The 24,993-nt window shown below is 34.0% G+C and overlaps 2 protein-coding genes across 2 annotated transcripts; both read right to left on the bottom strand.

The window, feature by feature from the left end:
- Positions 1-1,862: 1,862 nt before the first annotated feature.
- LOC147064021 (uncharacterized) lies at positions 1,863-9,701 on the bottom strand. The gene is made up of 6 exons (XM_085959136.1): positions 9,505-9,701; positions 8,049-8,155; positions 6,425-6,536; positions 5,770-5,856; positions 5,071-5,175; positions 1,863-2,210 (listed from the first exon to the last, which is right to left on the bottom strand). The coding sequence occupies exons 1-6, from the start codon at positions 9,562-9,564 to the stop codon at positions 1,863-1,865; spliced, it is 819 nt and encodes a 272-aa protein (XP_085815262.1). The 5' UTR covers positions 9,565-9,701.
- Positions 9,702-15,083: 5,382 nt separating this feature from the next.
- LOC147064020 (uncharacterized) lies at positions 15,084-24,789 on the bottom strand. The gene is made up of 6 exons (XM_085959135.1): positions 24,754-24,789; positions 19,886-19,992; positions 18,698-18,809; positions 18,046-18,132; positions 17,349-17,453; positions 15,084-15,431 (listed from the first exon to the last, which is right to left on the bottom strand). The coding sequence occupies exons 1-6, from the start codon at positions 24,787-24,789 to the stop codon at positions 15,084-15,086; spliced, it is 795 nt and encodes a 264-aa protein (XP_085815261.1).
- Between the last annotated feature and the right edge of the window lie 204 nt (positions 24,790-24,993).

Genomic DNA, 24,993 nt, shown 5'->3' with positions numbered 1-24,993 from the left:
GTACATGTCACTCTTATATAAGTACCTAAATATGTCAAATTTATTATTTATTATATTAATTAATATATTATTACGTAATGATAATAATAGCATCTATATAATTTTATAAATTTTAGCTCGTTGAAAGACACTGGACATTCAAACCAATTTGACTGAATAAGTAGACATAATATGCGACAATACCATATTATTATATTACGCCAAAAGAAAAGCGAGCACTCATGGGTCATAACGTACCTTCGTAATGACATCCTGTTATAAAGGAAAACTAGATTTGTAAATTCCCCATATTGCCTATGGTGGGTTCACCCAGCAAGATTCTGTGATTACTGATTATAATATTCTGTTGGGACAAAAACAGTCATAATGATTAAACCAAATTCGTTTCATGCCATCTAAAGCCGGGAACTCAGTAGCGAGCTGTAACTGTAACCGTTCCAGCGGGTTTATTCTATATACAAGCCTGCTTTCGGTCCGCTACGGCAGCTAAATATGGTAGGACAGCGCTCGAAATGGAAAAGTTTACGAACCGGAGCGCTCCACAGTTTTCTGAAGAACAATACATCTAGTTATCATAGCTGGAAGATATAGTTATCAAATTTTATGTGTATTTCATAAAAATAAGCGTGTTTGATTTTCTATTAGGTAGGTATATGGCCTATCTAGCTCAGACGGACAAATTATTTTTTTCACGAGACGGAGCGATAATTTTACCGATTTCACGAACAGGAACGGCGCTTCGGTCCATTTCGAGCCCTGGGGTAGGACAGTATCGAAGTAACAATTACAATAAGTTAACCGTCTGAACTGTCAAAACTGTCTATATCGGTCTAAAATTTATCACAGCTAAGAGAGGTGCTGTTAAAACATAGTACCTACTTATTGTAACAATTATAACTAAATTATTGTAATTGTTACAATAAGTGTTAATAATTCGATCCTTTTAGCTATTTAGCTGCCGTAGCGGACCGAAAGCAGCATTGTGTGTAGAATAGACCCGCTGATACTTTAACCAACTTTAAATGCGAAATAGTTATTTCTTAGGCTCGCGAACTAATTATATGGCGTCCATACCGGTTCTGTATCTGCAACGATCACAGTTACGGCTTGCTTGTGCGTACCCGGGTTTATAATATTTGTAGACAGGCGGGCACACAAGGGGAGGAGGGGTTTCAGTTCTCGCTGTCCGCACTGTATTGTCTTATAGACGTTTCGTATCTGAATATTAAAGCAAACTTTTAATGCCACAGATAGTTGCACAAATTTATGAGTATCACGGGCTTAGACTATAGATACATATCACGGGTCTTTCAGTCGCACCGTGAGTGTAAAACCAAGGGATCTGCAAAAGACATATTTTGGATATATTAGAGTTTGAGGTCTTCGTTTTGTTAGGAAAAATAGAGTTTCCAAAAAATCATAATATTTGGTTTATATCTACATTATATTGCATGTTCTTTCAGTTACTTCACTTTTACATTATCAAGTTCACGACTTTTGCATTTAATCTCGAAATTGAAAAATTTGCAGATGCCTTGGTTTTACACTCACGGTGCGCAGTGGCTACACGTCTGTCGTGTCGCAGAATGCCTAGAGGAGTGGAGCCAACCCTTTCATAGGCTATTCAATAACCTAATCATCGGGTCACGATCCTCAGTCATGCGATTCTGACGAAGAATAAAATGTAGAAATATTCAATTTACCTAAGTAAATTGTATTTTTTTTCCGTTTCTGGGGGGCTACAAACGCGAAAACTCTCCCCATGTGTGCGCGCCTGCTTAAAACTGATATTACAAAGAGAAAACTTCAGTATATAGTTTACCCTTATTAGCCGTGGTAAGTCGGAAATATTTTTTTTTAATTTAAGGGCATTGGTCATTCATCCAATTAGATTGTGTGAGTGTGTTTGGTTGAGACGAGCAAAATGTCGACGAAACCATAATCGTGGCGGGAAAAGAGATTACGCGCAATGTACCGTCTGGTGTTATTTGCAGAGTATTATAAAGTGGAACTTGGGTTTGTACTTTTCCCGTATTGACTGTGGTGAGACCGGGGAATTGGGTGTCGCCGGTGATTGGGTTGTAGAGGTTGCATCTAGACTTGGCGAGGATACAGCTGGTGATGTTTGTGTAGTACCGGATATTGCTGCTATCTACAGTCACGTTTATGGCTGGTCCCGCAAGCCGCACTTCGCGGGCACATTGAGCGATCTTTAAAGAATATAATATAATGTATTATCAATATCAACACCCACATTAAATATTATTTACTATAAACCATATTATCAACGTTAAACCCAGAACCGCGCCAAGGGCGACTACCACCCGGGTGCCAAACCAAAATAAATAAGAAATAAAATGTTTATTAAATTTTATCGTCATCAAAATATTAATGTTATAACAAAAATAATGACATATTTTAGCTTTTAGATGTATAACATTCTGGCGCAATTTATGAAAAAAAAAATATAAATTTATATGGAAGAAAATTGCGTCTTTTTGATGTTAAATAACTGTCAAATATCTGTCAAACAAAGTCATGAAACAATTAATTAATAATTGTTTTTTCTTAAAACATAGTATCTTTATGCCTTGGTTCATTTTCTGGCGCACAAGAATTATTTTTTTGCAGAAACGATTTTTTATTTATACTATGACACTAGACATTCTGTTGACGCTTCGAAACAATGATTTTCGACAACTGATATGACGATAAACAACTGTGATGTATTCGTCATAGGTCGGAGATTTAAATGTCATAAATAAGAATATAATATGTACGTAATAAATAGTTGTACAATTCACGCTTAGTACTCAATTTCCCACCATTCGGCAGTAAGCAACATGCGTAGGTACTTCATATACTTCATAATAAGGTTGGGTTCATGCAATTTAATAACATAAATATTATATTTTAATAAATCATTTTTAAAAAATCTGATTTTTTTCGCCCCTTTAATACTGCCGCCAGAGTGTTTGTACCCATAACATAACACACCGCTTGGCGCGTCCCTGGTTAAATCAATTACAATGGGCAGGTTTGCTGTCAAAACTTCCAAGATTTGACGCAAAGCGACGAAATGTTGTAGATCATGGGTGGCCAACCCGTGGCCCGCTGGGTGTCAACTTGTGGCCCGTGGAACAATGAGAAATAATAATAATAATGCTACCGCTAGTGTGCTATGTGCTAATTTCGTAAATTGAGATTCGATATTGACTCAAGATTTTTAAAAGCACCGTGTGTTTTTTGCTGCATTTGTTACGCCATTCTCTGTAGACGTGAATTTATTACCACGAAATTTACAAATGGAATATTGTGAACTATGTTGCGATGAACAGTTAAAGAAGAAATCCCATCAGGTTGGTTTGGAAGAGTTTTACAAAACATATTTGGACAAGGAGAAATATCCTGCATTTTACAAACAACTTCGCTATTTGGAAACACTTACACGTGTGAACAGCTTTTTAGTCAGATGAAGCATATCAAATCCCAACTGAGAACACGATTCACTGATGTGCATTTGGAAAACTGTTTGCGTGTAGGAACAACCTAACTCGATATCGATATTTATGCACTTAGTTCTGCCACACAAAATCAAACTTCTCACTAAAATTTATATTAGTATATTTTATAAGTATAGTATTATTTTGTTAATTTTTTATCACTTAAAAAAAGCCTAATCTAATAAATATGTTTGATTCTGATTTTTGTTTTATTTTATCAATATATATAATATATAATATTTCTTTTTTGTTTTGAATTATAAAAAAAAATCGGTTTTGCAGCCCGGTATAAAATCTCATTTTTAGAATCTGGCCCGGCTGCTGAAAAGGTTGGCCACCCATGTTGTAGATTAATATAACTATATATTGATAAAGCCTACAAACTTAGGGTAAAAAGTGTACAAAACCATACATGGTTTGGTTATTAATAAAAATACTAAGTATGTTATATTGTAATCTATAAAAATAAAGTAGGTTATCATTTTCAATCCGTCCAACCCGTCGGGTCCTTGCACTGGATCAAATACACATTGAAAAAATGACATGCATTTATTGACCATATTTGACAAAGACGATCACTCTACGAACTAGGCCAACGTGGTATATAATCTATACTTACTTACTTTAAAACTCAATGTTTGTTTGTCAGACTAAAAACACTCCAGCGAACTGAAGTTTTTATCGAACATTATTTGGGAGATTTTTACGACACAACTATTTTGCCCTGCTGAGTAAAAAGACATTGCATATTGAGAGATTATGTCAAAACAATCCAATAATTTTACATAATATAAGAGAAAATGTAGCTTAGAATTCGGGGTCTCATTTCACTAAAACCAAAAACACTGTCTTTTTACTTAGCAGGACAGTATTGTAAGCTCATAGTATCCGTTTACAATATAGGTAGGTACATACATATATTTTTTTGAAATTGCCATATTATGTAACAATGTTACCATTTAATTAAACTTTACTTCTAACTGAAACGTCGTGCGTGTATATTTTTACAACGTTTGTATTAGCTCGTATTCTTGTTTGTCCGGTGGTTGATTGTCCATTACAAATCTTGCAATAAATTTTTAACTAACTTCCCGACTAGCTAGACATTTGAAACTTTTAGAATATACCAGAACACGATGCCAATACATTCTTTTAATACTTTTAGCCAGCTTTAAGCAGAATTGAATTGATTTTCAGTTAATTCTGTTTTGTATGGAAAGTTATTTGAGAAAAATCCGTAAAAAGTAACGACTATTATTGGTTGGTTGCTAAGGGGGTGGTCCTAGCAACTAAATTATTAATATATACGTGCGTTACTATGGTAATCAAAATGACATTTCAATATTCTATATTTGTTTGTTTGTTTTTTATTTACTTCATATCAAGTACTTACAAGTTTGAGCATATTGAGCATAATAATTCAACAGAAAATTTAAAAATGTTGTAGGTATATAAAAAGTTCTTTTTATCTTGTAATTATTTTGAATGGATAACTAATATTGAACACATCATACCAGAAAAGACACTCATAATATCTTCAAGTCGAATTATATATTCATATTCTTACCACACTGTCAGAGTTGACCTTCCTTAGACATCGTACAAATTCGCAATATCCTGTGGTACATTGGCCATTTGTAGGAGTAAAAACTCCCGTAGAACTCACCACTGTCTGTAAATTTAGCAAAATTACGTATTAGACCGATAATAGCATTGTAATTTTCTTCCTTGATCATTAACTTCTGACTCGACTGATGAAAGTATTTATTATACCTACTAACAAAAATTGGTCATCACTACACAAAATATTTGATTTTCAGATTTAAATATTAGAATTTTAGTACATTCTACACACTGAGAGGAGCGTCGGAGCCACCATGTAAAAGAAGTACTTAAATCATTTATAATATTATTACAATGTAGTCTATAATATCTTTCAGCAGTTAAATAGCTTATTGCTATTTACAAATGACATTAGCTGTATATCTATGTGAGTTTTATTTGATTGCATGTTATGTTTTTTTGACCAAATGCGATCCTAATAAGATCATGTGGGCCTCTACAGAGTGTAGGTTTTGTATTAACATATTTTTACGAGAAATTGATGTTAACCACTTGCCCATCCTATTAGGTCCATACTATGACTCAAACACAAATTGAAAAACAAAATGTGTATTTGCCGGACCCAGGATTCGAACCTGGAACCCACGACGCTATAGGCCGTCGTGGCCATCCTCATTATATTATATTACATATATGTACTTACTGCTAATCTTGTAGCGCATGATGCATATGGCGTGCCAGCAAAATATTTCGAGGCACATAAACTAAGTGCCGATAATTGTTGCTGACCCTAAAATAAATGTTAAAACTGTTTTAACCTCAGAAACATTCATTTTAGAAAAAAATCTTGAATAAATATGGTGCCGAAGAGTACTCGAACCTGCAACCACTGAATTCCGGAAAATATATGGAAGTATTAGCACTTAACTGTAACAATAAGTTAATTGTAATTGTTACAATAAGTGATACGTTTTAACAGCACCTCTCTTGGCTTAGTTAAATTTTAGAGCTAGACAGTTTCGACTATTTAGACGGCTAACTTATTGTAATTGTTACAATAAGCGTACTTCAATACAAAAATGAAAAACTACCCTCGATAGCTGTCGATAGCGGCATATAGCAGTCTTGTGTATAGAATAGATGCGCAGAAGGGGGTCGCGATCAGTGTTCCATGTCATGAAGCCGAGTACCAAGAACTTAATAATTCAAGTGGTTTTATGTAAAAATATGAAAAATCACTAAGTCAAAGGCGTCAAAGATCCTGATCTGGGGTCCGATTCAGGATGTAAGGGGCATGACTAAGATATATATGCTTTTATGCACATGTCATGATTTTAATAATGTAAGACATGGCACACCTGAGCTAACGTAGCAAATCTGGTAAAACATCCATAACATGCATCCCTTGCCGTTGCATTCACGGCTTGTGCTGTACTGCATACTAAGTTTACCAAGTTGAGAAGTCTTGCACTGAAAATAAAATTGTTATTATTCAGAACATAGTTAAGTAATAGCCGCGTATTGACTGAGCGAGCAGCCTCGCGAGGGTGCCTCAGGCATTTGCTTCGCGAAAATCGCTGCGCGAGACAGTTCGCGACGAAATATTTGCCGTTTCACTGAAGTACCGTCTTAACGTTACGCAAGGCTGCCGCGCGCAGCACCTTTGAGCATCGATAAACCGACGCTTGGATCGGCCGCGGAACGCTCGGGCGAGGCGGCGCGTGCGTTTGCCTCAGGAGAGTCGCGTACCAATGTTGCCAAGTCAAAATTTGAAATTTCAGTAGCATGTGTAAAAAAAAATCAGTAGATTCGACAAATTATCAGTAGATTTCTGCTTTAAGCAAAATATTTCGCCGCGGGCCGCAGGTTCCCCATTTTTCGTGGTCGGCTTGTTTTTTTAGGAAGAATATTTCGCCGCGGGCCGCAGGTTCCCTATTTTTCATGGTCGGCTCGTTTTTTTAGGAAAAAAAATTTCACCGCGGGCCGCAGATTCCTAAATTTTCAAAGATGGCTAGTTTTTTTCCCGGCTGGTGGGAAATTTGTGAAATGAAGAAATATCAGTAGATTTCAGAAAATATCAGTAGATTCAGTATATTGCCAAAAATATCAAAAAATATCAGTAGATCTACTGAAATTTCAGTAGACATGGCAACGCTGTCGCGTACTGACTGACCGAGCATTTGCCTCGCGAGGCTTTTACGTATATTATCTATGGTGAGGCTAATGAGGGGCTATACAGTATCTATAACTAACAATAGCTCTGATCTTAGATAGGCAGTTGTTTATTTGTGTGTGTGTGTATTTAAGTACATATAGCTATATTATGTGTGTACTTATATTTTTACATTAATAATATATTGTATAGTCGTGCATTTAATCACATTGCATCAGATGGATCTGATAATAGGTACATACACAATATAAAAATATGCAAATTTTTGGTTCATCACCAGAGACCGGAGTTTTCAAGTATTTTTTCTCAACTGAACTCAAATAGGATTGCAACAATTTTTAATTTAAAAATACGTTAATAATTTAATGAACCCTTTTTACAAAAAATAACTTGTGATAATATGTAGTACAGTGTAATACACGGAGAACTATACAACTAGACACACTTGATTTAGTACAAAAGACGTTATTAACTCAGAGCAATTTTCATTTTATAGTATTAATATTATTTTATACAAACTATCGAGCAATACAGTCGTAGTAACACATTATGAATTATATGTAGTGTACCTACGGTGATGAAAAATAACAAGAATGTGAGAACGGTGAATATTTACCTACATAGGTACCTCTGAATAAAAATCACGTAAGAAATAGTCGGTCTACTCATCACAGTTTAAAAAATACTGTCAAATATTAATCAGCATGAATGTCCCCACTCTCACTCAGCGTACAACGAATTTGGAATCAATAACGACATCGAATAATTATTACTGGTGATTATAATTAAATATTACTTTAAATGCTTACCCGTTCGCCGAACAAGTCTGCGTAAGAGAGTGATGTCCCCAATTCTTAAACGAGTCTTTAAGGGATTTAATATTTAAGAAACCCGTGTCTCTGTGTGAAGTCGTTATCTAGAATAATTACAATAATATTAATACATTGTAAATTATAACTTTAGGGCCCCTTACGCACCTACAACCAGTCGCCGGCAACCGGGTAAATAGCAAACACGGGGCATGAGAAAGGAAATCAACGTTTACGCACGTGGTTGCGGCGACCAGTCACACTTACTGGTTGCTGACAATCATGGTTGCCTAAGACTAGTCGTCAGTACATAAGAGAGGTCTAATAATATTCACCACACGGCATGGAAAATATAAAGAAAATAAGTAACATTGGAGATTGTTACATTTTAAAACATGATCATAAAAATCGTAAAGCACAGCCATAGAGAGGGCTAAATATAATTTATCAGCAACGTCAATTTAAGCTCACCCCACGCTAATGGATTACATCAATACCCAAAGCATTTTTGTTGAATACATTATTATTTTTATTTTACCCTTTCATTGGCATTAGTTTGGGAGAGCAAATATCTGTTGCTACCAATTTTTAAGATAGTTATCAGAGACACACAGGGTAATAGGTACTACTTACTAACAAGAATATTATGATAGTTATCATTTTACACCAAGTTGTAAAAAACACATAACTAATTCAAAATCTCTTATAATTTCTAGACTTCATTATGTACCTAACCAAAATATCCAAGAGAGATTATATTGCTTAAAACCATATATAGTAGTTATACGGCCTCGTGCAAATAAACCTCAACAATATTTTTTGAAATGTGTCTATAAGGCCGTACTGCAACTGATACGCAGCCCAAATAATCAACCCACTCTTAAGAAATAATTATTATGAAGATGAATTTTAATATTAAAGTTAATAATCAGATCAAATATTTCAATTTATTTGATTATAATACAAAACAGGTAACTGAATCGAGTATCGACGGCAGGTTGCAACACAGAACAGACCATAGTCTGCGATTCACAAGGGCTTCAAAGATTCTCACAACCCTAAAATGAAATAACCACGTATGTTACATAAATTGAGTTGTCCGTTATTTTATAAGTTCAATAATTATATTTGAATTCATCAGCAAACCAATATTTTAGAAAGAGAAAACATAATGCGTCATATTCTAACCTTTTAAATTTTAAAAAATACTTAGATTTCTTTAATTTCCTCCACTTTGCTCCACTATAATATACATAAGTACCTAATTTTTCACATAAAAATCACTCGCCTGTCTTTGATTCTCGACACAATATAACTAGTACATAATATAAAAATTTGAGATTATTAATTAAAGGTATGAATTGAAATATTCAAAATCCAAGAACACTTTTTCACCAGATTAGAAGTAAAATTATTTGATAATGTTTAATTTATTATATTTGTAATTTTTTCTTACTGGATTATATACGAACATCAGGAAAAATAGCGCCACAAAATAACTGCACAGTGTCGACATATTTCATCTAAATTACAAACATGACTATTGTGTGAGAACTTTCATTTGATATTTTATAATATTTTAATAATTTCCTCGCTGCTTTAATAATTTATATGCATGGAGTCATTCATACCATTCCACTGCCGTTTGGCACTACCAGTTCTTTTCAATTGCTGCATAATTATTTTCATATTATTAAAATTTGCTATTTTTTAAAAGGACCGCTTCTGTGGGTCTATTCTATACTTATCGAACACTAAATTGATAAATAGTATCAAACTTAGGGTAGGTTTGTATCAAAATATTAGCACTTATTGTAACAATTACACGAAGCCGGTTTTTATTGTTGCAATAAGTGCGATATTTTAACAGCAGCAAGATAGGTGCTGTTAAAATATAGCACTTATTGCAACAATAAAAACCGGCTTCGTGTAATTGTTACAATAAGTGCTAATATTTTGATACAAACCTACCCTAAGTTTGATAATATTTTTCACTTTATCACTTTAGCGGTCGATAAGCATAGAATAGACCCACTGAAGTACCTCCCATATTTAGTAATATGGTAACCGGACAAAACAGAACATGATAATATATAACAGAACATGAAGAAACATAACAGCCAGGGGAAAAATAAAACATTCATTTTTGTCGTAAGTATCTATATATTAATTAAATACTTATAAAACGAAATACATATAAATATAAATATTTAATATATGCTATACATATCACTGCATGTTGGCCATTCGGCGTAAAAACCTCGATTTATCTGCTTGATTTTGATGATCATGCACAACCCCACAGAGTTATTAAGGTCATCATTTCGTTGTACCTAGTCACCCAAGCATTTTGAACATATTAGATTGATTAAGACGAGATAATATCTGAGATATATTATACCTACCTATCTAGTTTGCCGGCAACATTCCAACAGAGAGAGGCGGCTCTCGTGGTGCAGTGCGTAAGGCGCTTGCCTTCCACCCGAGAGTTCCTGGGTTCGATTCCCGGTCAGGACACACAATATTTATGTGTTTGTCTCAAAGCCTGGGTGTTTGTGATTGTTCAAAATTACTAACAACCACCTTGTACGAAAAAGCAAAGACATGGTTATTAATAATTCAAAAAAAAAAAAAACATTCCAACAGAGTTCCGTTTAATTGAGGCTCTCCAGCGATTAAGAATGCAGAAATTATATAATTTGATTTTATTAAAAATCTATACAACATAATAATATATAATATGAGTTACGACAATTTCAATATTGAATATTATATTTTTCCTGAAAGGTCTTAGTCATATTAATTATCGCTGTTCTGTTTTGTCACTATTCTGTTTATTCATGGAACCCTCTGCAATCGACTCATAACACAAATTATTCGTCTGCGTAGGTAATGAGTTCTAATAATATTATTACTGATAGTATCTGCCTATATTGTCTGTTCTTCCTGGATTAAAGTATGGTTGCGAAACATTTAGCTTAAATTCAAAAGAGGCTTGAAAAGATAACAGTAACAATGAGGCATGGAGATAATATGTGTGTATATTGCAAGGATCAAAAAATTAACAAACGGTTAAGGGAGCAAATAGAAGTATCAGATATATTTAATACAAATCAAAAAGACGTCGAAGTGGAACTAAGCAGACCATATCGCTCGAAAAATCATGTACCCAGTGGTGTACAAAAGATATTAAATGACCCAATGAGCGATCTAGCTGGATCAATGGGATAATCTAGTTTAGCGGCACCCTGTTTTAAGTACCTAGGTTTATTCGTATTTTATCACAATATGTTTGGAGTCCCCTTTGCTACACTTAGGCCCGTTTCAGACGGGGCACCGGTGTCGCGCTCGATATAATATAGGAGGCCTTTGTATTCGAATAAAGCGGCCTTTGTATTATGTTTATGAATGCCCCAGAGCTAAAGAGTCAATGCATAATTTCGCGTTATAAATTAGAACGTAAAACTGGCTGCGGTAATAAAAACAAGTGTATCAGCGGATTGAGAATGTAGCGGCCGACGGAAAAGTGTACCGGACACGGTCAGCGTTGACTTATTAGCTCTGGGGCGTTCATAAACATAATACAAATTCCCCCTTATTCGAATACAAAGGCCTCCTATATTAATACGAGCGCGACACCGGTGTCCCGTCTGAAACGGGCCTTAGCTTGTGCGATATAAGACACATCGTATGTGTTAAAAATACACTAATAGAGTCGTGGTGCAACGGTCGTTTTACATTTGATAGTGTGGAATCTTCGTAATACTTAAGTATCTGTTTAATATTTTTGAACTTTCTGACGAGGCTCACTTGGTACACGTCTTGTAAATAATTTAAATATTGTGTTCAAGATATATTTTCTGTGTGTATTTTATAAGAATATTAATTATTATTGCTAATAAAATATCTTCGTTGTGTACCGTGTACCATGAGAGGTTGTGATCGAGAATTGTTGAGCTAATTATAATCACAAGAAGCCAATCTCATGTCTCAAGAAATTAATTTTCCGAAATTTCGAGAATTATCATTTCTCGAGAAATCATCAGCGAGATTCTCAAAAAATCATAAAATAGTCACTAGGCTACTTAGCCTAGTGACTATTTTGTATATCACATATGATAAAGACGGTAAGTACTTCAGTTTAGCGGCAAATAATTTTCAACTATACGTGCGACGAAATTTCTAAAAAACCATCATTGTTTTTATGATTATGTATCCTTTATAGTATATATTGTAATCAATATATTAATAAATAATTTAATTATTAACATTTTCTTATTAAGTAAGTACATTATTTTTATATTTAAAATGAGGGATATTTTTGTGTTCACTCACCTAATTTTTAAAATAAAAACTTGAAAATTTGCATGAGGCAAAGATGAATGAATGTTGAGTTGTAGATAGTTAAAAATGTAATTGAAATTTAATGTGGTCGCGTACTGAAACCCACCACTACTGTCAAACAAGAACTTCTTGTCCACGTGTTAAAACGGAGAACTAACAACCCTCTCCAGTGCAGTTTTCCGTTTTCAAATGAGGGACGCCCCCAAATTTATCATTTCATTTTACGCTCCCGTGGTGTACGGACCTAGAAATTTATGTAATTTGAAGCTTTTTATAATAAAAATATGTCTAAAGCTATCAGGAGTGATGTTAGAATGATTATTAGTAAAACTTTGGTTTATTGCGAAGAAGAATAGGAGTCGCATCTAAAAGAAGAGCCGATACATCCGTTGCCGCCATGACAGATACGTGACTAGAATTCTTCTACATGCGATGCGACTATAGCGACTTCTTGTTATCGCCGATTTCTTGTTGTCTGCCAATAGTTATCGTGACTGCAAATAGTGTTGTAGGTACCTACCGTACTGCCATCGCCCATCAGTCATCGCTCCAATACACCGTTTCATGTCGAGTCGTCTGCGCCACGACAGTCGTTTCTGGAACTAAAACCCTCCCCCACATTTATTTTCACCGTTACGACATTCTTCGCGCCCTAAATTCAGTGTGTGTTCGATATTCGTTTTTTCCGAAAAATGAATGTTAGCCACTTGGTCAACATATCAGATCTATACTTTGGGTCCACATACACATTGAAAAACAACGTATAAATTTTCCAGACACAGAATCCGGACCCGGGACCCACGTCACCCACGCATTATAAGCCTATCGCGTAACCGCTTGGCCAGCGTGGGTGTAATCATTATACATATAAAAATCAAGATTCCATTCAAATTAGATAGATGACAGATAACTGTCGATTTGTATGATTTCTACTACTAAATACATGTATTTACAAGTCAAAATAAACCTAATAATATACTTATATTAATTTAAACTATATGTATACAAATGAATAATACGCAAGTTTTACGAACATAGTCGGTATTCTTTATTTAAAGTGTAAACGTTCATAACATATCACAAACATACAATATACAATATACTTATAAGAAAAAAAATATTTACACTTAATGGGACTTCAACCCATAATCATCGCATTATGGACGCTGTGCTGGGCTTTACTGTTTGCTGCCGATGCACTCATTAATCACACTGAAATTTCCAAACATTGTACAAGTACAACTGAGGTATTATTTTATATTTTGTTATTACTGACGACCATTTTTTGTAATTTTAGGAACACAAAAATATGAGAACAAAAAATATCCCCTTGAAGGATTATAACATCCACAATTACATTTGCTTCCAATAATAATTATTGTTATTTTAGTGTACATATTGTCACTCTTATATTATAAGTACCTAAATATGTCAATTTATTATTACGTAATGATAATAATAGTATCTATAATATAATTTTATAAATTTAAGCTCGTTGAAAGACACTGGACATTCAAACGAATTTGACTGAATGAGTAGACATAATATGGGACAATACCATATTATTATATTACACCAAAAGAAAAGCGAGCACTCATGGGTCATAACGTACCTTCCGGTCGTAATGACATCCTGTTATAAAGGAAAACTAGGTTTGTAAATTCCCAATATTGCCTATGGTGGGTAATCGGTTTAGAGGCCTGGAGCATTCACCCAAAAAGATTTTGTGATTACTGATTATAATATTCTGTTGGGACAAAACAGTCATAATGATTAAACCAAATTCGTTTCACGCCATCTAAAGCCGGGTACTCAGTAGCGAGCCGTAACTGTAACCGGTCCAGCGGGTCTATTCTATACACAAGCCTGCTTTCGGTCCACTACAGCAGCTAAATAGCGTAGAATAGTATCGAAGTATTAACAATTACAATAAGTTAAACGTCTGAACTGTCAAAACTGTCCATCTCGGTCTAAAATTTATCACAGCTAAGAGAGGTGCTGTTAAAACATATTATCTACTCATTGTAGCAATTATAACTAAATTATTCTAATTGCTACAATAAGTATTAATAATTCGATACTTTCCTACCCTATTTAGCTGCCGTAGCGGACCGAAAGCAGCCTTGTGTGTAGAATAGACCCGTTGATACTTTAACCAATGCGAAATAATTATTTATTAGGCTCGCGAACTAATTATATGGCGTCCATACCGGTTGTGTATCTGCAACGATCACAGTTACGGTTTGCTTATGCGTACCCAGCTTTATAATATTTGTAGACAGGCGGGCACACAAGGGGGGGCGGGTTCAGGTCTCGCTGTCCGCGCTGTATTGTATTGTATTATATTAAAGCAAACTTTTAATGCCCCAGATAGTTGCACAAAGTTATGAGTATCACTGTTCTTTCGTGTCGCAGAATGCCTAGAGGAGTGGAGCCAACCCGTTCATAGGCTATTTAACAACCTAATCATCGGCTCACGATCCTCAGTCATGTGATTCTGACGAAAAATAAAATGTAGAAATATTCAATTTACCTAAGTAAATTGTATTTTTTTCCGTTTCTGGGGGGCTCCAGACGCGAAAACTCTCCCCCTGTGTGCGCGCCTGCTTAAAACTGATATTACAAAGAGAAAACTTCAGTTTATAGTTTACCCTTATTAGCCGTGGTAAGTCGGAATTTTTTTTTTTTTTTTTAAGGGCATTGATCATTCATCCAATTAGATTGTGTGAGTGTATTTGGTTGAGACGAGCAAAATGTCGACGAAACCATAATCGTGGCGGGAAAAGAGATTACGCGCAATGTGCCGTCTGGTGTTATTTGCAGAGTATTATAAAGTGGAACTTGGGTTTGTACTTTTCCCGTATTAACTGTGGTGAGACCAGGGAATTGGGTGTCGCCGGTGATTGGGTTGTAGAGGTTGCATCTAGACTTGGCGAGGATACAGCTGGTGATGTTTGTGTAGTACCGGATATTGCTGCTATCTACAGTCACGTTTATGGCTGGTCCCGCAAGCCGCACTTCGCGGGCACATTGAGCGATCTTTAAAGAATATAATATAATGTATTATCAATATAAACACCCACATTAAATATTATTTACTATGAACCAGCGCTCGAAATGGAAAATTTTACGAACCGGAGCGCTCGACAGTTTTCTGAAGAACAATACATAGTTATCATAGTTAGAAGACTTAGTTATCAAATTTTATGTGTATTTCATAAAAATAGGCGTGTTAGATTTTTTATTATATGGCCTATCTAGCTCAGATGGTCAAATTATTTTTTCCACGAGACGGAGCGATAATTTTACCGATTTCACGAACAGGAACGGCGCTCCGGTGCGCTACGGTCCATTTCGAGCCCTGCTATGAACCATACTAACGATAAACCCAGAACCGTGCCAAGGGCGACTACCATCCAGATGCCAGACCAAAATATTAAATTTTTTCGTCATCAAAATATTAATGTTATAACAAAAATAATAACATATTTTAGCTTTTAGATGTATAACATTCTGGCGCAATTTATAAAAAAAATATATTAATTTATATGGAAGAAAATTGCGTCTTTTTGATGTTAAATAACTGTCAAAGTCAATCAAAGTCATGAAACAATTAATTAATAATTGTTTTTTTCTTAAAACATTGTATCTTTGTGAATTGGTTCATTTTCTGGCGCACAAGAATTATATTTAGGCAGAAACGATTTTTTATTTATACTATGACACTATTGACAGACATTCATTTGACGCTTCGAAACAATGATTTTCGACAACAGATATGACAATAAACAACTGTGATGTATTCGTCATAGAGCGGATATTTAAATTTCATAAATAAGAATATAATATGTACGTAATAAATAGTTGTACAATTCACGCTTAGTACTCAATTTCCCACCATTCGGCAGTAAGCAACATGCGTAGGTACTTCATATATTTCATATAATAAGGTTGGGTTTATGTAATTTAATAACATATTATGTATTTTTAATAAAATCATTAATAAAAAAATTTTCGCCCCCTTAATACCGCCATTGAAAAAACAGCATGCATTTATTGACCAGCCGTATTTATACAAAGACGACCACTCTACGAACTAGGCCAACGTGGTATAAGTATAATCTATACTTACTTTAAAACTCAATGTTTGTCTGTCACACTAAAAAAAACTCCAGCGAACTGACGTTTTTATCGAACATTATTTGGGAGATTTTGGCGACACAACTATTCTGCCCTGCTAAGTAAAAAGACATTGTATATTGAGAGATTATGTAAAACAATCCAATAATTTTACATAACATAAGAGAAAATGTAGCTTAAAATTTGGGTTCTTATTTCACTAAAACCAAAAACACTGTCTTTTTACTTAGCAGGGCAGTATTGTGAGCTCATAGTACCCGTTCACAATATAGGTAGGTACATACATATATTTTTTGAAATTGCCATATTATGTAACAATGTTACCATTTAATTAAACTTAACTTCTAACTGAAACGTCGTGCTTGTATATTTTTACAATGTTTTTATTAGCTCGTATTCTTGTTTGTCCGGTGGTTGTTTGTCCAGTACAAATCTTGCAATCGATTTTTAACTAACTTCCCGACTAGCTAGACATTTGAAACTTTTAGAATATACCAGAACACGATGCCAATACATTCTTTTAATACTTATAGCCAGCGTTAAGCAGAATTGAATTCATTTTCAGTTTTCATTTTACTATGGAAATCAAAATGACATTTCAATATTCTACATTTGTTTGTTTGTTTTTTATTTACTTCATATCAAGTACAAGTTTGAGCATATTGAGCATAATAATTCAACAGAAAATTTAAAAACGTTGTAAGTTCTTTTTATCTCGTAATTATTTTGAATGGATAACATAATATTGAACAAATCATACTAGAAAAGACACTCATAATGTCTTCAAGTAGAATAATTATATTTTCATATTCTTACCACACTGTCAGAGTTGACCTTCCTTAGACATCGTACAAATTCGCAATATCCTGTGGTACATTGGCCATTTGTAGGAGTAAAAACTCCCGTAGAACTCACCACTGTCTGTAAATTTAGCAAAATTACGTGTTAGACCGATAATGGCATTGTAATTTTCTTCCTTGATCATTAATTTCTGGCTCCACTGATGAAGTATTTATTATACCTACTAACAAAAATGGGTCATCACTACACCAAATATTTGATTTTCAGATTGAAATATTAGAATTTTGGTACATTCTACACACTGAGAGGAGCGTATGACCCACCATGTAATATAAGTACTTACATCATTAATAATATTGTTACAATGTAGTCTATAATATCTTTCAGCAGTTAAATAGCTTATTGCTATTTACAGATGACATTAGCTTTATATATATGTGAGTTTTATTTGATTACATGTTATTTTTTTTGACCAAATGCGATCCTAATGAGATCATGTGGGCCTCCACAGAATGGAGGTTTTGTATTAACATATTTTTAAAAGAAATGGATGTTAACCACTTGCCCAACCTATTAGGTCCATACTCTGACTCAAACACAAATTGAAAAACAAAATGTGTATTTGCCGGACCCAGGATTCAAACTTGGAACCCACGACGTTATAGGCCATCATGGCCATCCTCATTATATTATATTACATATATGTACTTACTGCTAATCTTGTAGCGCATGATGCATATGGTGTGCCAGCAAAATATGTCGAGGCACATAAACTAAGTGCCGATAATTGTTGCTGACCCTAAAATTAATGTTAAAACAGTGTTAACCTCAGAAAAATTCATATTAGAAAAAAAATGTTGCCGAAGAGTACTCGAACCTGCAACCACCGAAATTCCGGAAATTATATGGAAGTATTAGCACTTACTGTAACAATACGTTAATTGTAATTGTTACATTAAGTGATATGTTTTAACAGCACCTCTCTTGCCTGTGTTAAATGTTAGAGCTAGATGACAGTTTTGACTGTTTAGACGGCTAACTTATTATAATTGTTGCAATAAGTGCTAATACTTCGATACAACAAAATGAACAACTACCCTCGATACCTGTTGATAGCGGCATATGGCAGTCTTGTGTATAGAATAGATGCGCAAAAGGGGGCCGCGATCAGTGCTTCATGTCATGAAGCCGAGTGCCAAGAACTTAATAATTCAAGTGGTTTTATTCAAAAATATGAAAAATCACTAAGTCAAAGGCGTCAAAGATCCTGGTCTGGGGTCCGATTCAGGATGTGAGGGGCATGACTAAGATATATATGCTTTTATGCACTTGTCATGATTTTAATAATGTAAGACATGTCACACCTGAGCTAACGTAGCAAATCTGGTAAAACATCCATAACATGCATCCCTTGCCGTTGCATTCAGAGCTTGTGCTGTACTGCATACTAAGTTTACCAAGTTGAGAAGTCTTGCACTGAAAATAAAATTGTTATTATTCAGTACATACTTAATAGCCGCGTATTGACTGAGCGAGGAGCCTCGCGAGGCTGCATCGGGCATTTGTTTAGCGAAAATCGCTGTATATTAACGTTACGCAAGGCTGCCGTGCGCAGCACCTTTGAGCATCGACAAACCGACAACGCTTGGATCGGCCGCGGAACGCTTGGGCGAGGCGGCGCGTGCGTTTGCCTCGGGAGAGTCGCGAACTGACTGACCGAGCATTTGCCTCGCGAGGCTTTTACGTATATTATCACTATGGTGAGGCTAATGAGGGGCTATACTATAACTAACAATAGTTCTGATCTGAGATAGGCAGTTGTTTATTTGCGTGTGTGTGTATTTAAGTATATATAGGTTTATTATGTGTGTACTTATATTTTTATATTACTTAATAATAATATTGTATAGTCGTGCATTTTATCACATTGCATATATGCGTAATGCATTAAGAACCACCGGGTTCCGACGCTTCAGATGGATCTGATAATAGGTACCTACATATAAAAATATGCAAATTTTTGGTTCATCACCGGAGACCGGAGTTTCAAGTATTTTTTTTTCATGGCCGAACTCAAATAGGACTACAACAATTTTTAATTTAAAAATGCGTTAATAATGTAATGAACTCTTTTTACAAAAAATAAGTTGTAATATGTAGTACAGTGTAATACACGGAGAACTATACAACTAGACACACTTGATTTAGTACAAAAGACGTTATTAACTCAGAGCAATTTTCATTTTATAGTATTAATATTATTTTATACAAACTATCGAACAATTCAGTCGTAGTAACACATTATGAATTAGATGTAGTGTACCTACGGTGATGAAAAATAACAAGTATGTGAGAACTTAGGTACGGTGAATATTTACCTACATAGGTACCTCTGAATAAAAATCACGTAAGAAATAGTCGGTCTACTCATCACAGTTTAAAAAATACTGTCAAATGGTCGCACCCTCACTCAACGTACAAATAATTTGGAATCAATAACGACATCGAATTATTACTGGTGAATATAATTAAATATTACTTTAAATGCTTACCCGTTCGACGAACAAGTCTGCGCAAGAGAGTGATGTCCCCAATTCTTAAACGAGTCTTTAACGGATTTAATATTTAAGAAACCCGTGTCCCTGTGTGAAGTCGTTATCTAGAATAATTACAATAATATTATTACGTGTAATATAGTATAAGATTTAAATTCAACTTTATTTACAGACATTGTAAACTTTAGGGCCCCTTACGCACTAACAACCAGTTACCGGCAACCAGGTAAATAGCAAACACGAGGCATGAGAAAGGAAATCAACGTTTACGCACGTGGTTGCGGCGACCAGTCACACTTACTGGTTGCTGACAATCATGGTTGCCTAAGACTATTCGACAGTACATAAGAGAGGTCTAATATATTCACCACACGGCATGGAAAATATAAAGAAAATAAGTAACATTGGAGATTGTTACATTTTAAAACATGATCATAAAAATCGTAAAGCACAGCCATAGAGAGGGCTAAATATAATTTATCAGCAACGTCAATTTAAGCTCACCTCACGCTAATGGATTACATCAATACCCAAAGCATTTTGGTTGAATACATCATTATTTGTACTTCACCCTTCCAATTGGCATTAGTTTGGGAAAGCAAACATCTGTTGCTACCATTTTTTAAGATAGTTATCAGGGACTCACAGGGTAAAGATCTACCATCGTAAGTAGTTGGCAGCCGGTCGAATTTGAAACTAAAATTGTCTATCGAGGATAAATTTGTTACAAATGCCATTTAATTTTACAACATGTTTCTCGAATTATGGATTGCATAATATTTGTACAGAAATCTACTACCAATAATATAGTAACGCGCGTGTCAATGTCAAATTTGGAATCACAGAGATTATCAATATAATTTTTATCGTGAATATTTTACAAAAATTATCTCGTGATAAATTATACTAATGGTTTTATAAATGCGTTTAAAAATTAATAAACATAAAAAATCTTAACACCACTGCACAGTTATGTACCGAAATATGACTATATTCTAAAACATTAGAGCGAGAGGTTTAAAAGAATACTATTTTATGTAACAAAAATACTTTATGCAGTCATAAAATGTGTAAAATAAATATGAGGGATAATAAGGCTTTAAAATTATATAAATAGATTATCTACAACGTTTAAGGAGTGTCCAGGATCATGGTTTGAAAATACAATAAAAACCCAATTTTGACCTACGACGAGCATGTCCCCCCTTAAGTACACTTTTTCACCAGATTAGAAGTAAAATTATTTGATAATGTTTAATATATTATATTTGTAATATTTTTTCTTACTGGATTATATACGAAGATCAGGAAAAATAGCGCCACCAAATAACTGTAGAGTGTCGACATATTTCATCTAAATTACAAACATGACTATTGTGTGAGAACTTTCATTTGATATTTTATAATATTTTAATAAATTCCTCGTTGCTTTAATAATTTCTATGCATGAAGTCATTCACATCGTTCCACTGCCGTTTGGCACTACCAGTTCTTTTCAATTGCTGCATAATTATTTTCATATTATAAAACTTTGCAACTTTTAATTTAAAAAATGACCACTTCTGCAGTACCTCCCTTATTTAGTAATACTCTGGAATGGTAACCGGACAAAACGGAACATTATATATACAACAGAACATGAAGAAACATAACATAAAAAACAGAACAGTGACGAAACAGAACAGCCAGGGGAAAAATAAAACTTTCATGTTTATCGTATCTATTTATTAATTAAATACTTATAAAACGTAAATTTATAAACGAAATACATAATATATATAGATATATTTAATATATTATTTAATCACTCTATGTTGGCCATTCGGCGTAAAAACCTCAATTTATCTGCTTGATTTTGATGATCATGCACAACCCCACAAAATTATTAAAGTCATCATTTCGTTGTACCTAGTCACCCAAGCATTTTGAAGATATTATATCTGAGATATATTATACCTACCTATCTAGCTTGCCGGCAACATCGAGCAGAGTTCCGTTTAATTGAGGCTCTCCAGCGATTAGGAATGCAGAAATAATTATATAATTTGATTTTATTAAAAATCTATACAACATAATATATAATATGAGTTACGACAATTTCAATATTAAATATTATATTTTTCCTGAAAAGTCATAGTCATAATATTAATTATCGCTGTTCTGTTTTGTTTCTTCGTGTTGTGTTTATTCATGGAACCCTCTGCAATCTACTCATAACACGCATTTTTCGTTTGCATAGGTAATGAGTTCTAATAATATTATTACTGATAGTATCTGCCTATATTGTCTGTTCTTCCGGCGAAACATTTAGCTTAAATTCAAAAGAGGCTTGAAAAGATAACAGTAACAATGAGGCATGGATATATATATGTGTGTATATTGCAAGGATCAAAAAAATAGCGAACGGTTAAGGGAACAAATAGAAGTGTCAGATATATTTAATACAAATCAAAAAGACGTCGAAGTGGAACTAAGCAGACCATATCGCTCGAAACATCATGTATCCAGTGGTACACAAAAGATATAAAATGACCCAATTGGCGATCTAGCTGGATCAATGGGATAATCTAGTTTAGCGGCATAAGATAGCGATATAAGACACGTATGTGTTAAAAATACACTAATAGAGTCGTGGTCATGGCCCCCATATCCTGAAGCGGACCCCCAGGCTAGGATATTTGGCGCCCCCCCTACCTATCGCTAAGGGTAAAGTTAGTGTGACGAGCTGCAGTAGCGTTATCCAAATTATTGTGTATTTTTAGCGATTTTTTAATATATACGAGTACATCCATTATTTGAATGATGGAGCACACAGTAAAAAATTGCATCGAACAACCAAATAATAGTTTTAATTATTAATATCACATCAAAATAGCACCGCAGGCGACTTTTTTTACTATCAGAGCAAATCTGTGATGTGTGTTTATCTCACTTATCTGGTCGGTTCGCCACGCCGGGCCCTTCCTGAACCCGGGCCCCCAGGCTAGAACCCTGTCAGCCCCCCCCTTGCGGGGGCTATGATTGTGGTGCAACGGTCGTTTTACATTTGATAGTGTGGAATCTTCGTACTTAAGTATCTGTCTAATATTTTTGAGCTTTCTGACGAGGCTCATTTGGTACACGTCTTGTAAATAATTGAAATATTGTGGTCAAGATATATTGTCTATGTTTGTATTTTATAAGAATATTAATTATTATTGCTAATAAAATATCTTCATTGTGTACCATGAGAGGTTGTGATCGAAAATTGTTGCGCTAATTATAATCACAAGAAGCCAATCTCCTGTCTCAAGAAATTAGTTTTCCGAAATTTCGATAATTTCCATTTCTCGAGAAGTCATCAGCGAGATTCTCAAAAAATCATGAAATAATCACTAGGCTAAGTAAGCTGCTTAGGATGTATAATCACCTATGATATTATTATACCTAATTAATGTTAAATATTATAAAATATTTACTAAGCTTGAATACTTCTGCAAGTTTATTGTGTGGACTATTCATTCAACGATTGTTAATAGATTGTAATGTAATAATATTATCATGTAGCCATTGCGATAAACATCGATAGAAACATGCATACAGATTCATTGTCAATTCATTATTAATGGCTTAGATTATTTATCAAATATGTAGTTATCATAAATATTACATAAAAAGATTTCATAACTCGATTTTGCGGCATTAAGGCCGGTCCGGACCGGGCGAGTGATTTAGTAGAGTGGCGAGTGATTTAGTGAATTAGTAACTGAAAAGTGTCCGAACACAGTTCATTAGTGAGTGACGTGTCAAAATGAACAGAGCACAACGTAACAAAGCAAAAATAAACAAGTTAATAACTTCAGTTGTAATGGCTATAACAGAAGAATTGGAGGAAGAAATTTTGCGAGAAAAAAGAACTCTCTGCGTTGTTATTTGTAGTTAAAAATAAGTGAATGAGGTAAACTGAGCTTATTCCGTGATACTAAGGTTTTATATATAATATATATTTCAATAGAAATAGTGTACTTTTTTGTACATCTTTGACAACAATCTTGCTGTTAAGTATATTCATTATTGACAAAGATAACAATGAAATTTCAAATGTCATTAGCAAAAGTATTATTGAGATATAAAAATGGAGAATAAATATTGAGTTGAGTAAAGTGAAAAAAATTAAATAAATTTAATACTTACAATATAAAACATATTGAAACTCTAATGATGAAAATTATGCTAATTATTATTATGTTTGATGCCGACAAAAAAAATCAATGAAAAAAAATATTTATTTTTATTTCGATTTTTTATGAAAATCTCACTATTTTCGGTTTTGTATGAATTATTTTGATTTCAACTTATTAATACAGCAATAATATTATTCACCGCTGTATATTCTAAAATTAATGTATCGATTATTCAATTTAATAGTTTTTCTACTAAGTGAAAAATAAATAAATTTTATAATTTTTAATTTAAAAACTAGGTATTTTTATAGTATTTTATTGACAAGCTAATAAAAAATATGTGTTTAATTGATAATATTAGTATTATACAAAAAATATAGTGATCAACCTAACCCGTGATACCCAAATTACGAAGTAAGGTAACATAAAATTGCTAAAAACTTGTCACCGTAGCTAGTTCTGCAGACCATATTTGCAAATAAATCAATATTTTTTGTTTAAACGTAATATTATACTAGCTTCATTTGAGAAAAAATTTTATAGCCTTCCGACGAAAAATAATAAAGATGTCAATAAATTAACACGAGACGAAATGTTGATGTGTAGGAATTTGGTGAAGGCGCCGAAAATATTTTTAAACATTCGATCGGTTCATTAGTAATATTCTACCTATAGTAGCAATTATTATTGATGTGTACATACCATATTGCTTTGACTTTCCGTGACTTCTGCATCCATGTTTCGCAGGATATCATCCAACAAATAAAACAATTTTATAGACGGAACGTACACTGTGTCGGTCCCGGCACCAGATTTTTTTGATTCTTTTATTTTTTTCAACTCTTGCGAGTAGGTAGATCTAAAAATTAAAAAGAAATATTAATGGCTACTTAGTAGGCATTAACTACTTATTCTGACAAAATTATTAAATTGTAATAAAAA

The sequence above is a fragment of the Rhyacophila brunnea genome, unplaced genomic scaffold, assembly GCF_057557595.1.
Source record: "Rhyacophila brunnea isolate RB1 unplaced genomic scaffold, BYU_Rbru_1.0 scaffold_8, whole genome shotgun sequence".
Taxonomy (NCBI): Eukaryota; Metazoa; Arthropoda; class Insecta; order Trichoptera; family Rhyacophilidae; genus Rhyacophila; species Rhyacophila brunnea.
Note: the sequence above shows the minus strand (reverse complement) of the source record. Positions and strands in the feature narration are given on the sequence as shown.

Coding starts and splice junctions, on each gene's coding strand:
- LOC147064021 (XM_085959136.1), bottom strand. CDS start 9,564: ATGTCGACACTGTGCAGTTATTTTGTGGCGCTATTTTTCCTGATGTTC. Junction 5,857..6,424: donor GATTTGCTACGTTAGCTCAG/GTGTGCCATGTC, acceptor CATTTATTTTAG/GGTCAGCAACAATTATCGGC. Junction 5,176..5,769: donor CATGCGCTACAAGATTAGCA/GTAAGTACATAT, acceptor CTAAATTTACAG/ACAGTGGTGAGTTCTACGGG.
- LOC147064020 (XM_085959135.1), bottom strand. CDS start 24,789: ATGGATGCAGAAGTCACGGAAAGTCAAAGCAATATG. Junction 19,993..24,753: donor CGGAAAGTCAAAGCAATATG/GTATGTACACAT, acceptor TAATTATTCTAG/ATAACGACTTCACACAGGGA. Junction 17,454..18,045: donor CATGCGCTACAAGATTAGCA/GTAAGTACATAT, acceptor CTAAATTTACAG/ACAGTGGTGAGTTCTACGGG.